This window comes from Erinaceus europaeus, chromosome 13 (genome assembly GCF_950295315.1).
Source record: "Erinaceus europaeus chromosome 13, mEriEur2.1, whole genome shotgun sequence".
In the NCBI taxonomy this organism is placed as follows: domain Eukaryota; kingdom Metazoa; phylum Chordata; class Mammalia; order Eulipotyphla; family Erinaceidae; genus Erinaceus; species Erinaceus europaeus.
In genome coordinates this window covers 11,959,083-11,975,610 of record NC_080174.1, presented here as the reverse complement: position 1 = coordinate 11,975,610, position 16,528 = coordinate 11,959,083, and the positions used below count along the sequence as shown (strand labels likewise).

The 16,528-nt window shown below is 43.3% G+C and overlaps 2 protein-coding genes across 2 annotated transcripts in view; one reads left to right on the top strand and one right to left on the bottom strand.

The window, feature by feature from the left end:
- Positions 1-16,528, bottom strand: part of RMND1 (required for meiotic nuclear division 1 homolog) — a 630,052-nt gene that overhangs the window by 71,128 nt on the left and 542,396 nt on the right. The gene's annotated exons all lie outside the window — the stretch shown is intronic.
- The window catches only part of CCDC170 (coiled-coil domain containing 170), a 90,065-nt gene continuing 77,320 nt past the window's right edge, over positions 3,784-16,528 (top strand). Inside the window, exons 1-2 of the mRNA XM_060205122.1 lie at positions 3,784-3,858; positions 14,517-14,664. Coding sequence (XP_060061105.1) covers positions 3,784-3,858; positions 14,517-14,664 — 223 coding nt within the window. The remainder of the gene's footprint in view (positions 3,859-14,516; positions 14,665-16,528) is intronic.

The window sequence follows — 16,528 nt, the reverse complement described above, 5'->3', positions numbered from 1 at the left end:
GAATCTTCTGGACTCCACCATTCCCTCAGCAGATGAACTGGAGGAGGATTGAATTAAGTGACAGAAGCCAGGAGAGAGACAAATGCCAGAGGATCTCACTTATAGATGGATGTGTGAAACAAAGCAGGGGAAGTGGGGCTGGAGAGATAGTATAATGATTATGCAAAAAGATACATGTGTCTTAAGCACAAAAAGTCCCAGGTTCAATCCCGGGCACTACCATAAGCCAGAGCTGAGCAGTGTGTTTCTCTCTGAGAGAGAGACAGAGAGACTCAGAGAAAAATGCCACAACTCCAAAGTTCCCTTCAGTGTGGTAGAGGCTGGGCTTGAACCTGGGTCCTACCATTGACAAAGCAAGCACACTATCCAAGTGAGCTATCTTGCAGGCCCACTGACATATTTTTGGGGAGATCTGATATTGGACCCAGAGATAGATAGCAGCTGTGTTATAGAACCACATTTCCCCAAATGAAAGAAAAGAACATGAAATACCCACACAATGATATTCACTTCAGAATGAGCCAGACTTTCAGGTTGAAGCTGCCTCTGGCACTTCTGGCTCCAAGACTGTGGAAAGGTCTATTTCCATTTCCCTGTCAGCAGCTCAGGCTAAATCTGCCCCAGGCTGACCTCTCTCTTTCTCTCTCTCTCCATCACTCATTCTCTCTCTCTCTCTCTCTCTTCCTTTATTTTACTTCCCGAAAGCTTTTTAAAAATATTAATTAATTTATTAATTTGTTGGATAGAGACAGAGAGAAATTGAGAGGAAATGGGGAGATATGCAGGGAGAAAGAGACACACCTGCAGCACTACTTCACTACTCAAGAAGCTTTCACCTTGCAGGTGGGGACCAGGAGTTTGAACCCCAACACTCACACGTTATAATATAACAAGTTGCACTACCACTTGGCCCCTTATCAAAGCTTTTCAGGCTGGAATTCCAATGGATTCCTGTTGGGAATCCTATGGTTCACAATGTCTGATTACTTACATGAGCCATTTCACTAATTATTAGAAATTCTGTGCTTTCTCTATGATTCCTGTCTCCAGCCTCCAGACATGTTTGGCTGATAGCAGGGTAAATACAGATAAGGGGTCAAAGGCCTTCCAAGGCTAAAAGAGGCATTATCTGAAGTGCCTGAACTATGCCTACATCCTTGGGGTAAGGTCAGGAGTTAGAGAGTAAACATAAAATCTGATATAGTCATTAGAATCAGAGATAACAAGTCTGCTATAAAGTGGTTTATATACTAGGAGAGAGGTTATTCAATTACATATGCTCTTTTTTTGATCTTTTCCTTTTTTAATTTTATTTATTTATTCCCTTTTGTTGCCCTTGTTGTTTTATTGTTGTAGTTATTATTGTTGTTGTCGTTGTTGGATAGGACAGAGAGAAATGGAGAGAGGAGGGGAAGACAGAGAGGAGGAGAGAAAGATAGACACCTGCAGACCTGCTTCACTGCCTGTGAAGCGACCCCCCTGCAGGTGGGGAGCCGGGGTTCGAACCGGGATCCTTATGCCGGTCCTTGTGCTTTGCGCCACCTGCGCTTAACCCACTGCGCTACAGCCCGACTCCCCATATGCTCTTTTTTTTAAAAAAAATTTATTTCCCTTTTTGTTGCCCTTGTTTTTTATTATTGTTGTTGTTATTGATGTTGTCGTTGTTGGATAGGACAGAGAGAAATGGAGAGAGGAGGGGAAGACAGAGAGGGGGAGAGAAAGATAGACACCTGCAGACCTGCTTTACCACTTGTGAAGTGACTCCCTTGCAGGTGGGGAGCTGGGGGTTTGAACCGGGATCCTTGTGTTTTGTGCCTGTCCTTGTGTTTTGCTCCACCCGCGCCTAACCCGCTGTGCTACCGCCCGACCCCCTACATATGCTCTTAAGATGTTTATGTACACCCTTTAGATGCTTATACTTGACACGTTGTATGTGCACATCCTCAATAAATAGACAAAGGGAGCAGTCCGTACATGACATACAGCCAAGCCTCATATCTAGATGTATATTGTGTGCCTGTCACCCTTGACCCATTTTCCAACCACCAATGGTGTAGTGAAGTAATTCTTTCTTTCTGTCTGGGGTTCACTATAGAAAGCCCATATCCTGGCAGATTTCACCTTCCCAGATTCCTCCCCTTCACCATCGCTGCTCCAATTTCTCCAAGGCCCATATTTCACCTGGCCTGTGGAAATCCCTTCAGTTATAGTTTCAGGTCCGAATTCAGTAAGAGTTCAGGACAAAGATAGCAGTAAGTGGCAGATGGGACTTATCAGGCGAGGAAAAGCACACACTCAGAAAAATGCACACTCAGAGGATGAGTGTGCACAGATTCACTGCTAAGTTTTTTGGGGGATGGATTATATGGGGTATCTGGGATAGGTTAGGTTTCTTGGAAAAGGAGGGCTAATTATAAGATTAAATAGAATTCTATTATTATTATTATGTATTTATTTTTACTAGAGCACTGCTCAGCTCTGGCTTATGGTAATATCAGGGCTTGAACTTGGGACTCTGGAGTTTTAGGCATGGATGTCTCTTTGCATAACCATTATGTTACTTCTCATACCCTCTTATTTCTCACATATGTTCTCTTTTTTTCTCCGAAATCATTTTGTTGGGGTGGATGTTTTTTTTTCTTAAATATTTTAAAATTTATTTTGGACAAAGACAGAGAGAGCGAGTAAGAGTGAAAGACAGAGAGGGAAGGAGACAGAGAGAGGGAGAGAGAGAGAGAGAGAGATCTGCAGCATTGTTTCATGAATTATGAAGCTTCCCCTGAAGATGGAGACCAGGAAGATTGAACCCCGGTCCTTTTCTACTGTAATGTGTGCATTCAACCAGGAGGGCCATCACCCAGCCCCCAAGGGGGTAATGCTTTAAAATACAGTAGTATGATTGTGGATCCATGGTATAATTTCCTATTTCCCTGTGTCCAACAACAAATGAAAGGCTGAGTCAGTTGTGGTATATATACATAGTGGAATACTACTCAGTTATTAAAAATGGTGAATTCACCACCTTCACTTGATCTTGGATGGAACTTGAAGGGATCATGTAAAATGAGATAAGCCAGAAAGAAGGATGAATATGGGATGATCTCACTCACGGACAGAAGTTGAGAAATAAAAACAGAAAGGGGGAACACAAAGCAGAACTTGGACTGGAGTTGGTGTATTGTACCAACGTAAAAGACTCTGGGGTGGGTGGTGGGGAGAGTACAGGTCCTGAAACAGGATGACAGAGGACCTAGTGGGAGTTGTATTGTCATGTGGAAAACCGAGAAATGTTATGTGTGTACAAACTATTGTATTTACTGTCGTCTGTAAAACATTAACCCCCCAATAAAGAAATTAAAAAAAAAGAAGAAGAACTGGGAATGGGGAATGTTTTCAGTTCCTGAAACCTGATGGTGCAGGAGGATCTAGGCTGAAGGTGAGAGTGTTTTGCAGAAAGTTGAGAAATTTTACACATGTACCAACAACTGTATTTAAAACTGATTAAAAAAAAATTAAAAAAGAGTCCCCAACTCCACCAAGCCCTGGCCTGATCACAACGATGACTGGGAGGACACCTGGAGAAGACTGCTGTCGTCGGGGGTCCTTCTTACTGGCCCGGCCACCTGCTGGTTCTCAACCACCAGGTCCCCTGGGCGTCGCCAGGGGTGGCCCTGCAGCCTCCCAGGGTGTTTACCGGTTGCCCGAGGAGACGCATCTGCGCGCACCGCCGCTTCCAGCTCTATTTCAGCCGCCTGCGGGTCCGAGCGCCCCGGGGTCCTCGGCATGAGCCTCGGGGGCTCCCCAAGCGCCTGGCGCCTGGATGCGACCAGTGAGCGCGCCTCGTCGCCACCGCCCGAGGTATGGTCCCCGCCCCCGGCGGCGCACAACACACCACCACCTGCACACCGGCCGCAGCGCAGAGCCTGGGGTTTGCAGGCCTAGGTAGGCAGGTCCTCCTCCCGGGAGCCCACCGGGGTTAACCACAGCTAACCCGCTGATCTGGGAAGTGCAGGTTGCTTGGAAAGTTGCTTTGGTGCCTTTGCTTCCCTGCCCTTAATTTAAAAGACTTAAATTCTAAAGACAGTGTTAAAATTCGTTTTTTGGGGGGTGCAGAAGGTGAGAGTTCTGGCTTCTGTAGTTACTTCTCTACTGAACATGGACTTTGGCAGGTCGACCCACATCCCCAGCCTGTTTCAGATATAATTTTTTTAGTCAAATTTTGTAACATACATAAAGTAAGAGTTCTTTCAAGACCAAGATTTTAACTGATATGAAAGCCCTACATTGTATTGAGGGGTGAAAGTAGAAGCTGAAAGGCTGGTACTTGTTGCAGTTTGTTTTTTGGTATACAATATACTTGATAAGAAACCATTCTTTATTTTTATTTTCTTATAAGTGATTTAATAATAATCAACGAGATTTTGGAATAAGATTTGGGAATAATTTTGTACAATTCCATACAGTTCCCACCACCAGAGTTCTGAATTGCATCCCCATCCATGGGTAGCTTCCCTATTCTTTATCCCTCTGGGAGTATGATCTCTGTGGGGTGCAGAAGGTGGAAGGTCTGGCTTCTGTAATTACTTCTCCACTGGACATAGATGTTGCTAGGTCAATCCGTAGTCTCAGCCTGTTTCTATCTTTCCCTAGTGGGGCAGGGCTCTGAGGAGGTGGGGTTCCAGGACACATTGATGAGGTCCTTTGCCCAGGGAATTCAAGTTGGCAGAGAGACAATTCTTGTGAGTGCTCTAGGCGAGGGGAGGAGCTATCCAGCAGAGGCTGAGGGAGAGGCTTATGCTGATAGCAAAGGAGACTTTACATCAGGCTCAACCTGACGCTGTTGACTGGCTACGGAAGAAGGGCAAACGCTAGAAGAAGTCACTGTCAGTCCACATAGGTCTCTCTTACCACACAAAGCAACTGGAAGGATGGGTGGGCTGTGCTGGAGGTAGAAACGGGAGACTTCGGTGATGAAAAGGTTTTCAGCTTTGAGGTCCAGCAGTCTCAATGTAACTTATTCTCTGTGATGTCTCTTGAACATTCTGAGAAGCTGCATAAGGGGGAAACAAAAATTCTTTCAATTTTGCAACTTCTCTGCTTCCGAATAAGAAGGGATGGGGGTGTGGGGGTGCAAGAGATGGCTCATCCTGTAGAGCATGTATGAGACCATGCTCAAGGCCGTGGGTTTGAGCCCCGGACCACCACATGGGAGTATTCGTATGAGGGAAGCTTCATGGGCGGTGGAGCAGGGCTGCAGGTGTTTCTCTTTATCTCTCCTTCTCTATCTTCCTGCCTCCCTCTCAATTTCTTTCTGTCCTATAAGATAATAAATAAAACATGATGTTTATTTATTGTTGAATAGAGATGAAGAAATTAAGGGGGAAGTGGGAGACAGAGAAGGAGAAAGAGAGACACCTGCTGCACTTCTTTGTCGCTCATGAAACTTTCCCCGTGGGAGCCAGATGTGGCACACCTGGTTACATGCACATAGTACTAAGCACAAGGACCCACACAAAGATCTGGGTTCGAGCCCCTGGCTCTCCTCCTGCAGGGGGAAAGCTTTACAAACTGCAAAGCAGGTCTGCTGTTGTCTGCCTCTCTATGCTCCCCCCCTTCAATTTTTCTCTGTCCTGGCAAAGAAAATATAAAAGGGGGGAGGATTTGCTAGGGGCAGTAGATATGTAGTCCTGGTCCTGAGCCCAACAATAACCTTGAAAGTAAAACAAAAAAATTCCCTCTGTAGGTGGGGGGCTGGGGGATTGAACCCAGGTCCTTGTGTGCCTAGTGTGTGGTAACATGTGCACTTGACCAGTGTATTTTATTTTCTAATCAATGAACTAGTTAATTAATTAGGTAGAGGTAATGGGGAAAGAGGGGTTGGGTGCACATAGTATGAAGCACAAGGATCCCAGTTCAAGCCCCCGCCTCCCTACCTGCAGGGGGGTAGTTTTACAAGCGTGAAGCTGGTCTGCAAGTGTCTTTCTCTCTCTCTCTCCTTCTCTATCTCGTCCTCTTCTCTCATTTTCTTTCTGTCTTGTGCAATAAAAAAATGAAGATGGCCTCCAGGAACAGTGGACTCATAGTGCAGGCAGGCATAAGCCCTAGCAATAACCCTGGGGGCAAAAAGAAAATAAAAAAGAGTTTGGGGGTGGGGGGATGTCACAGGGTCAGAACTTCCCTCAATATGGTGGGGAACAGGCTCGAACCCAGGTCACACACATTCCAAAGCAGTGCACTATCCAAGTGAGCTATTTGCGACCCTTCACCTTGTTTCTTGAACAAAATGAATAAGTAAAGAACTCTGGTGGGGAGGGGAAGTTTTCAGGTCCTGGTGCAGGATGGTGGAAGACTGAGGCTGGAGGTGAGAGTGTTTTGCAGAAAACTGAAAAACTTTACACATGTATCAACAACTGTATTTACTGTGAACCATAATCCTGCCAATTAATAGAAAAAAAAAAAGAATGACAACTCCAAAGCTAAGTGATTTTTGCCATCATTTCACAATCACTAAAAAAAAAAAAGAAACTGGATAATCTACAAAAAATGTTGAAAATACTATGCTAAGGAGTTCATTAGTTTTGATAGTAGAAATCACCATCTTTTTAGAGAGACCACTTTAGAATTTTCTTTAAATTTACAAAGTGTACATTTTTAGTTTCTTTTTTTTATTAATAATCCTTCTACGCACTCGACTCTGATGTATTAATAACAACTTAGTGTATGTCTTGGTTAAACTAGCTATTGTTAAAGGTGAAAAACGAATGAACAGGTGGCCGGGTGGTGGTGCACCTGGTTGAGCGCACGTTACAGTGCACCAGGACCCAGGTTGGAGCCCCTGGTCCCCACCCGCAGGGGGAAAGCTTTGCGAGTGGTGAAGCAGGGCTGCAGGTATCTCTCTTTTTATCTCCCCTTCTCGCTTGATTTCTGGCTGTCTCTATCCAATAAAGATAATAAAAAAAATTAAAAAAAAAAGAACAGGAAGAGATCTTGGGAGTAGTGGAACTGTGCAGGCATAGAGTTCTAGAGATAATGCTAGTGGCAAATAATTAAATAAATAAATAAAAAGTCAGATGATTTATTCAATATTTAACTTAATTATAACCACACCGGCATTTCCCCTGGCATTTAATTGTTCCTCAGCTATGTGTCTTAAGATCTGCAGTGTGAGAAGAACTGGCAGAGAACAGGATGCTTTTTGAACATCAAACAGGGAACAACTTTTCCTTTGCGTCTTTCTAGAAGGTTGTGTGTGTGTTTACTGAATGTGACCCAATCTAGCGTGTAGCATGTCTCAAAGATAACACCTGCATCTTGGCTTGGCCTTAAATTAACTTGACTCTACACTCTTCCCTTTTTCCATATCCAAGGACGACAATTAAAGAATTTCTTAGCTGAAAAAGGGAGTAACATTCGCTACTCTAGGAATTATTTATGCTATATTCTGTACCCGACTTCTCTGTTTCTTTGCTTTGATTCCAATTCTCCCCTCCCCCTTGAAATTATTGCTTTGACGGCTTTTATCTAAAGCAGAGAAGTTCAAAGGCATTGCTATAGTCGACCCATAACACTACATAACCTCTGCATGCTCAGCCAGTGCTTGGATTAAATGCTTTAAACATGGTTTGTAAGAGGCAAGTTCTACTTCAGAGGAAGTGAAATAACTTCCTTTACAGTGGCTCAGTTTACCCTTTGATTTCCTTCTTTTTATTAAAAAAAAATGCTTTATTTGAGTAGGTGGAACACTTGGTTGAACACACATGTAATTATGCACAAGGACCTTAGTTCAAACCCCTGGTCCCCACCTTCAGGGAGGAAGCTTTGTAAGTGATGAAGCAGTACTGCATGTCTCCATCTCTCTCTCTCTCTCCTGTTTCTCCTCTCTCTCAACTCCCCCTTTCTTCGCAGTTTCTGTTTCTACCAGTAATGAATAAATATGAAACTTTTACTTATTTATTGAAAGAGATACAGAGAGAAAGATATATATTCTTTCAATTCAGCACCCTGGTCCTTACCTGCGGGGGATGGCGATGGGAGGCGGAGCTTTGCAAGCCCTGAAGCAAAGCTGCACTTGACACTCTTTCTCTCGATCTCCCCTTCCCTCTTAATTCCCGTCTCCATAAAAATCAACAGGGAGTTGGGTGGTAGGGCAGCGGGTTAAGCTCACATGGAGCAAACAAAGCACAAGGACCAGCAGAAGGATCCGGTTCCAGTCTCCGCCCCCCCACCTCGCTTCACAGGGGAGTCGCTTCACAGGCCAAAAAGCAGGTCTGCAGGTGTCTGTCTTTCTCTCCCCCTCTCTGTCTTCCCCTCCCCTCTCCATTTCTCTCTGTCCTATCCAACAACGACGACATCAATAACAACAACAATAACTATAACAACAGTAAAAACAACAAGGGCAACAAAAGGGTAAATAAATATAAAATAAAATACCTAAAGATCTGACTATAAAATAATCAGCTTCACTTCCCCTTGCAAGTCTCTTTTATTTAACGGAGTTTTGAAAAGATAAGAGATAGTAGAGGAAAATACTGAAAAGAAGTTGTGACAGTGTTGAAATCTGGGAATGTTTGGAGTAAGAAAAATACGAGGATTTGGGAGCAGAAACATTCTGCTTCATGATCCATTCATGTATCTTGCCCATTCTTTTTTTTTTTTTAATATTATATATATATTTCCTTTTCTCTCTTTCTTTCCTTCTTTCTTTCTATCTTTCTTTTATTCCTTCTTTCTTTTTTCTTAAACTAGTACACTGCTCAGCTCTGGTTTATGGTGAAGCAGGCTTTGAAACTTTGACTTTGGAGTCTCAGGCATGACAGTCTCTTTGCATAACCATCATGCTATCTATCCCTTCCTCCCCTTTCGCTCTGGATAGCTCTCTGTCTCTACCCAATAAACGAATGGATCTGTTCCTGATATTAGGAATGACCGAGTAAAGCTGCAGCCTATTCTGGCTTAACAGCTCAACATTAGCTGAAAGCTACATTTTTTAAAGAAAATATTTGTTTATTTATTTTCCCTTTTGTTGCCCTTGTTGTTTGTTGTAGTTATTGATGTCATCATTGTTGGTTTGGACAGAGAGAAATGGAGAGAGGAGGGGAAGACAGAGAGGGGGAGAGAAAGATAGACACCTGCAGACCTGCTTCTCGGCCTGTGAAGCGACTTCCCTGCAGGTGGGAAGCCAGGGGCTCTAACTGGGATCTTTATGCCAGTCCTTGCACTTTGTGCCAGTCCTTGCACTTTGTGCCACGTGCGTTTAACCCACTACACTATCATCCAGTTCCCCTGAAAACTACATTAATAACTGTTTTAAGGGGCAGTACTGAGATGACTGATGATTAATATGGAATCTCTGCTCAATTTCTTGAAAAAGAAATAGGTGTATTAACTTGAATTTCAATGCAAGAGAAAGTGAGAAAAAACTCAGAGCATTTGCTGTGCTGGAGACAGAATGTGGATCTCATGTAAGCAGGCCCTGTGCTCAGCAATTGTCTTATCTCACTGGTCCATTTTATTTGCATTCTCAAATTTGACAGCTGCATCAAAGAAATGTCCTAGTTCTTAGGAGAAGCGGCTTCTAATCACATTGGAAGTATTTACGGACTCAGATTTTTCACGGTTCGAGTATCGTCAGATTACTCACAAATGGTTGAGCAATCATCACTGCGGTCTACAGCTAGAGAAAAGAAGATATTGGGGCCGGGTGGTGGTGCACGTGCTTGAGCGCGCACAACAATGTGCAAGGACCTGGGCTCAGCCCTCAGTCCTCACCTGCAGGAGGAAAGCTTCATGAGTGGCGAAACAGTGCTGTAGGTAGCTTTTTATCTTTTTATCTTTTATCTTTTTTATCTTTTTATCTTTTATCTCCCCCCTTTTTTGTTTTTATCTCTAAATGAATAAAGAGCATTTAAAAAATGACAGTGGGAAAAACAGTTGTTCAGTCTAAGTGAGCTGATGTATTCACTGGATTATCTTTGCAACTTTTCTGTAAGGTTGAACTAAAAATTAAAAAAAAATACAAACCTAACAGCAGCAAAGGGGATTATCAAGCAGGAGGTACTGCTTCTAATTCTCCGAGCTGACTGTCTGTTAAGTGAATAATCAGTGGAAATGAATAAAGATGAAAGATTTAAAAAGGAAGAAAGCAGGGGAGAGCAGAAGTGAGGACAGGGTCTCTGACAAGGATCTAGAGAGGGCCAGGTCACCAAGTACATAATCACTCATCCCCCTGGGAGAGTAGGGGGCAGGCAGGGCAGGAGAAGGTAGTTGAGGCGTGAGGAAGGCCATGATGAGGAAAAGGATGTTGACTTTGAAGCACCACCAGCAGAACCAGGTGATGTGCAGTGACAGTTGGCAGTAAGAATGACCATTGCTAGAGATCAGGGCGCCATCAGCTACCAGAAGTGGGTGAAGTCTCTAGAAGGTAGGAAGGAGAGAGGTCAGTGTGTGTGTGTGTGTGTGTGTGTGTTGGGGCAAGTGTCTTAAGGGAGGAAAGAAGGTTGAGGACTGAACCCCAGAGAAGACCGAGCTCAGAAGGTCAAAAGGGGAGGGGGCAAAGAAAGGAGTTGCAGGAGGGGATAAGAAGGGAGGATCAGATGAGGCAGGGAAAAGAAAGATGAGTGGAAGATTGGTGGGGTAGGAGATGGGTGAGAAGAGCCCACAGAGAGTAGGTTCTTTTTTTGGGGGGGGAGATTAATGGTTTACAGTCAACAGTAAAATACAGTAGTTGGTTGGTACATGAGTAACATTTCTCAGTTTTCCACATAACACTGTAACCCTCCACCTAGGTCCTCCTCTGCCGTCATGTTCCAGGACCTGAACACTTCCCCGCAACCCCACCCAACCCTAGAGAGCAGAGGCCTTTACTTAGGTGCAATATACCAACTCCAATTCAAGTTCTGCTTTGCGTTTTCCCTCCTGTTCTTATTTTTCTTTCTTTATTGTGGGATTAATGGTTTACAGTAGACAGTAAAATACAATAGTCCGTACACATATAACATTTCCACATAACAATACAACCCCCACTAGGTCCTCCTCTGCCATCATGTTCCAGACCTGAACCCTCCCCCTCCCCTGCCCTCAGAGTCTTACTTTGGTGCTATACACCAACTCCAGTCCAAATTCTGCTTAGTGTTTTCCGTTCTGATCTTGTTTTTCAACTTCTTTCTATGAGTGATCATCTTATATTTATATTTCTCTTTTTGGCTTATCTCAATTTACATGATGCCTTCAAGCTCCATCCAAGATCAAATGAAGAAGGTGAATTCACCATTTTTTTAAATTGTTGTTGGATAGGACAGAGAGAAATGGAGAGAGGAGGGGAAGACAGAGAAGGGGAGAGAAAGATAGACACCTGCAGACCTGCTTCACTGCCTGTGAAGTGACACCCCTGCAGGTGGGGAGCCGGGGGCTCGAACCGGGATCCTTTTGCAGGTCCTTGCAATTGCGCCACCTGCGCTTAACCCACTGCACTACAGCCTGACTCCCAGAATTCACCATTTTTAATAGCTGAGTAGTATTCCATTGTGTATATAGACCACAACTTTCTCAGTCTCTTATTTGTTGTTGGATACCTGAGTTGCTTCCAGGTTTTGACTATTAAAAATTGTGTTGCTATGAACATAAGTATACACATATCTTCTTGGATGGGTGTATTTGTTCCTTAGGATATATCCCCAGGAGATAAATTGGCAGGTCATAGGGTAGGTCCACTTCTAGCCTTCTGACAGTTTTCCAGACTGTTCTGCACAGGGGTTGGACCCATTTACATTCCCACCAGCAGTGTAAGAGGGTTCCTGTGTCCCCACAATCTTTCCAACATTTGTTGTTACTGTAGTTTCTTATGCATGACATTCTCACAGGAGTGAATTGGTGTCTTACTGTTGTCTCTATTTACATTTCTCTGACAATAACTTAGAACATTTTTTTCATATACCTGTTGGCCTTTTGGATCTTTTTTTTTGTGTGTGTGAATATTCTGTTTATATCCTCTCCCCACTTTCGGATGGGATCATTTGTTTTTCCACTGCTGAATTTGGTGAGCTCTTTATATATTCTGGCTATTGGCCTCTTGTCTTATTACATATAAAGATTTTCAAGGGGAGTATGTTCTTGTGGTCCGTTGCCCAAGGTTGGAGGGTGGGGTGGTGGTGGTGTCAAATTAAACCAGAAGGAAAGTTCTCCACAGACTCTCTGGCTAAAGTCATGTTTCTCCAGGAAGTTAAAGTGAAAATTTTAGCAAGCGTGAGGACCTGGGTTCGATCTCCAGCACTGCACTAGAATAGCGTGGGCAACACTGGGGTGTGTGTGTTTAGGGGGGCAAGGGGCTTTCTGAAAGTGGAGCCATGTTGTGCTGCCTTACCTTCTCTTTCTATCTCTGTCCTTTCTCCCATTCTCTATCTGAAATAAAAGAAATGGAAATGTCTGCAGGAGCAGTGGAATCATGAGTGCCCGAGGGCCCAGCACTGCAAAAACTAAACCAAGAAAAGTGAAAGAAAAGGAAAGAAAAAAAAACATGGGGGATGACTATGGGATCAGAAACATCACCATTATGCTATTTCTCCTGCCCCAGTTCTGCATTTCAAAATCACTGTGGCCACAAAATGAACTTGGAAAGAGTGGAGGCAGAAAAGAGTGGAGGCTTTGCATTCATCTAGATTTGGATTGTGGACAAAGGGATTGAGAGTGCATTTTAAAACAGTTTTAATTTAATATAGTTGCTTAGTGTTATTTTATATTATTATTATTTTAAATCAGCGTACTGCTTAGTCCTGGCTTATGGTGGTGATGAGGATTGAATTTGGGACAAATGTGCCTCAGGCATGAGAGTCTTTTTGCACAGCCATTATGTCGTCTTCCTCAATTTAGTTGATGAATTTTTTTATGTGACTCTGGGTTGCATTTCTAGGTCTAACATATGCATCATACCATTGAGGGAGTGGCCTTGCTAATTATTGCATTGCACTGCCTTGCCTTGCCTCGCCATGCCATGCCATGCCATGCCATGCCATGCCATGCCATGCCATGCCATCCCATCCCATCCCATCCCATCCCATCCCATCCCATCCCATCCCATCCCATCCCATCCCATCCCATCCCATCCCATCCCATCCCATCCCATTCCATTCCATTCCATTCCATTCCATAGCATTCCATTCCACAGCATTCCATTCCATTCCATAGCATTCCATTCCACAGCATTCCATTCCATTCCATTCCATTCCATTCCATTCCATTCCATTCCATTCCATTCCATTCCATTCCATTCCATAGCATTCCATTCCATTCCATAGCATTCCATTCCATTCCATAGCATTCCATTCCATTCCATAGCATTCCATTCCATAGCATTCCATTCCATAGCATTCCATTCCATAGCATTCCATTCCATTCCATTCCATTCCATTCCATTCCATTCCATTCCATTCCATTCCATTCCATTCCATTCCATTCCATTCCATTCCATTCCATTCCATTCCATTCCATTCCATTCCACTCCACTCCACTCCACTCCACTCCACTCCACTCCACTCCACTCCACTCCATTCCATTCCATTCCAATTTCATTCTCCACCTCACTCTCTTTCTAACCCAAATATTTCTAAACTTTGTTTATTGCTGGTGCTTAGAATCAACCCTGGGACCTCCTGAATGCAAGACATAAGCACTATCACTGCATTATTTCCCTAGCCTTCTTTATTTTTTGAAAAGGAGAGAGAGAGAGATAGAGAGATAATACTTCAGCATTGCTCCATCATCCATGGAGCTCCCTTGGTGCTACCCAAGGTGCACCCATGTGGTGCTGGGACATAAGTCCAGGGTCTTAAGCACAGTAGTGATTTATAAGATTATAACACATTTTCCTTTATTCATTCTACAAATACTTCTACGTATCACTGGGACCACAAGGCAGGCAGGGAGGAGGGAGGAGACATCGTGTAGATAGCCATACAGATAACTAATAACTACAGTTGGTGCTGGCTGAGTAAGCTTGTATGCCATGAGAAAAATCACACAAGGACCAAATTTAGATTGAAAGCCAGAGAAGGTGAACTGAAGGACCGGAAGCAGACCAGGTGGCTGAGTGGTGTGAGGAAGAGTCAGAGAGGCCAGAGCTGGTGGGAAAAGGAGGGAGGAAGAAAGGGGCTGAGAGAAAGAAGGGAAGGGATTCTGGGGGAGAGGCAGAGAGGAGCCAGAAAACACAGCTGTGAGACTTAATCATGCTCCTTATCCTCTGTGAACCCGTTTCCTTTTAGACAATGCAAAACAGAGTCAAGGTTTCCCATGGCTGCTCTCTGGATTAAATGTTATTGTGGCTGAATTATGCTTAACACGGGCCTGGCATAATAAATCCCAAGTACCTGGGGGGCTAGAAATAATAAGAGTATTACTGTCATCCTTGGAGTTTCTATTCTGGAAGTATTAATACCTAATGCAAAGATGAATGTGAACGAAGAGAGGTTAATATTTGCTTAAAGAGCTCCAAAGAACAACTCCCTTTTTGTGCTAATTCTTGAAAGGAATTAGCTGTTACAGTCACAATTGAAGGGAAAGACAAGACAAAACATCTCCAAGTTTGCAGATTAGCAAGTGAACGTCTATCAACAAGGCTACAGAAGAAAAGATACCGGAATTATAGAGAGCAGCTGAGTTTGACTTCTAAAGCGTGTAGCCAACATGGCAGACCTTGAGGTTGAGATGAAGCATTGCGTGAGGGGTGACAATAAGTTTCTAAGGACGGGAGATTGAAGAGGCAGTTGCAGACTTATTAGTTCAGATATTTTCACAGCGAGATACAGAAAAAATTCTAAATAAGATAAGAAGGGGGCCTTCGAGTTCCTAACAAAGATTAAGGGTTATGCTTTCAGTGGAGGCAAAGCCAGCATTTTGTGATGTTTTTCACCATGACCTTATCTAATAAGATATGGCTGGATAACTAATATAGGGAATTAATCTTTTCCTTCTCTGTGCTTTGGTCATCTCTGGTTTCTAAAGCTTTTATCTCTGTTGTTTGGGTTTTTAAAAAAATATATATTTTATTTATTTGTTTATTTATTATTAGAGAGAGATAGAAAGAAACTGAGGTGGGGGAGAGAGACAGAGAGACACCTGCTGTCCTACTTCAATGTTTGTGAAGCTCCCCTCTGCAGGTGAGGACCAGGGGTTTGAACTCAGGTCCTTGTGCACTGTAAAGTGAGCATTTAATGAGGTGTGCTACCACCTGACCTCTCAAATCTCTGTTCTGAGTTGATCTCTAGCCTGGGCTTATTAAGAAAAAAAAATGAGTTGTTCTTTTCTATTTTTGTAGAAGGTGAGTGAACCTGTGCTTTTTCCAGTAGATCCATCATTCAACAAGAGTAATTGCTTAGTCTACAGCTGATTCTCGAACATTCACACTGAGTGTTTCTGAGTAGGTGCTAGGTCCGACTTTTTTGAGGGTGGGACACATTCAATACTTAATTAAACATATTGTGTCTTCCTTGCCATTGTGTTCAGTGCCATCACTGAGAAGCGAAAGTAGTGTACAGCTGAAAGACAATGGCATGGCTGGAATATATTCTGTAGAGAGTCAGGTAGAGGACTTGAGGAAGACAGCTCTGTAATGAGTGCAGCCTAGAATGTTCCCAGCCGTGACTGAGGACTGTGAGCTCAGCCTGACGGGGACTCAGAGATTATACAGGCTTCTGTGCTAAATCTGAATAGGCATACCCTGGGTCAGTTAACTGAATTATTCTGTTTATTTTTCAAGTTTGGGAGCCACTCTCTGCCCTAACCCAGCTTTCAAGTTCTCCTCTCTTCTCTGACATCATCTTCCCAGACAATATTTTATAATCCACGTCCATGTCAGCTATCAAGTTGTGAAGCTACTACAGTTCCAGCAACCTGTTTTATATGATTACTGAGACGGGAGAGAATCTGGAAAACACCAGAGGAAGTCAGACATCGTTTCTCTTATCTGAGAGGGAAGAACAAAAAAGGATACTCAGAAGTAGTAATAGATGTAGGTGTGAGTTAGAAAGGAAGAGAAGGCAGGGTCATAGAAGTGAATAAAAATGGGGGAGGGGGAGAAAGGAAGGAAGAAAGAAAAAAATACTAAGAGGAAACACACACACACACACACACACACACACACACACACACACACACACACACACACACTCAACCCGTATCTATGACCTTGGGTGAATTATTGCAGTTTCTGCTGGAAGAGGGTGAGGACAGAAGTCTGGTGATGGAGACGTGGAATTATACCCCTATTATCATATAATTTTGTAAATCACTATTTAATCACTAAAAAGTATTAAATTAAAAGATATCTTCACTGCCATGGCTAGTCACATAGCCAAGATATGGAAATAATCCAAGTGCCCAAAGACTGATGACTGAATGAGAAGATGTGGTTTTATAAACACAAGGGAAAACTATACAGAGCTAAAAGAGGGAGAGACCTTGGCATTTGCAACAGCGTGTATGGAAATTGAAGGAGTTGAGTGAAGTGAAATAAGTTACAAGCAGGAAGGACACTGCTTCC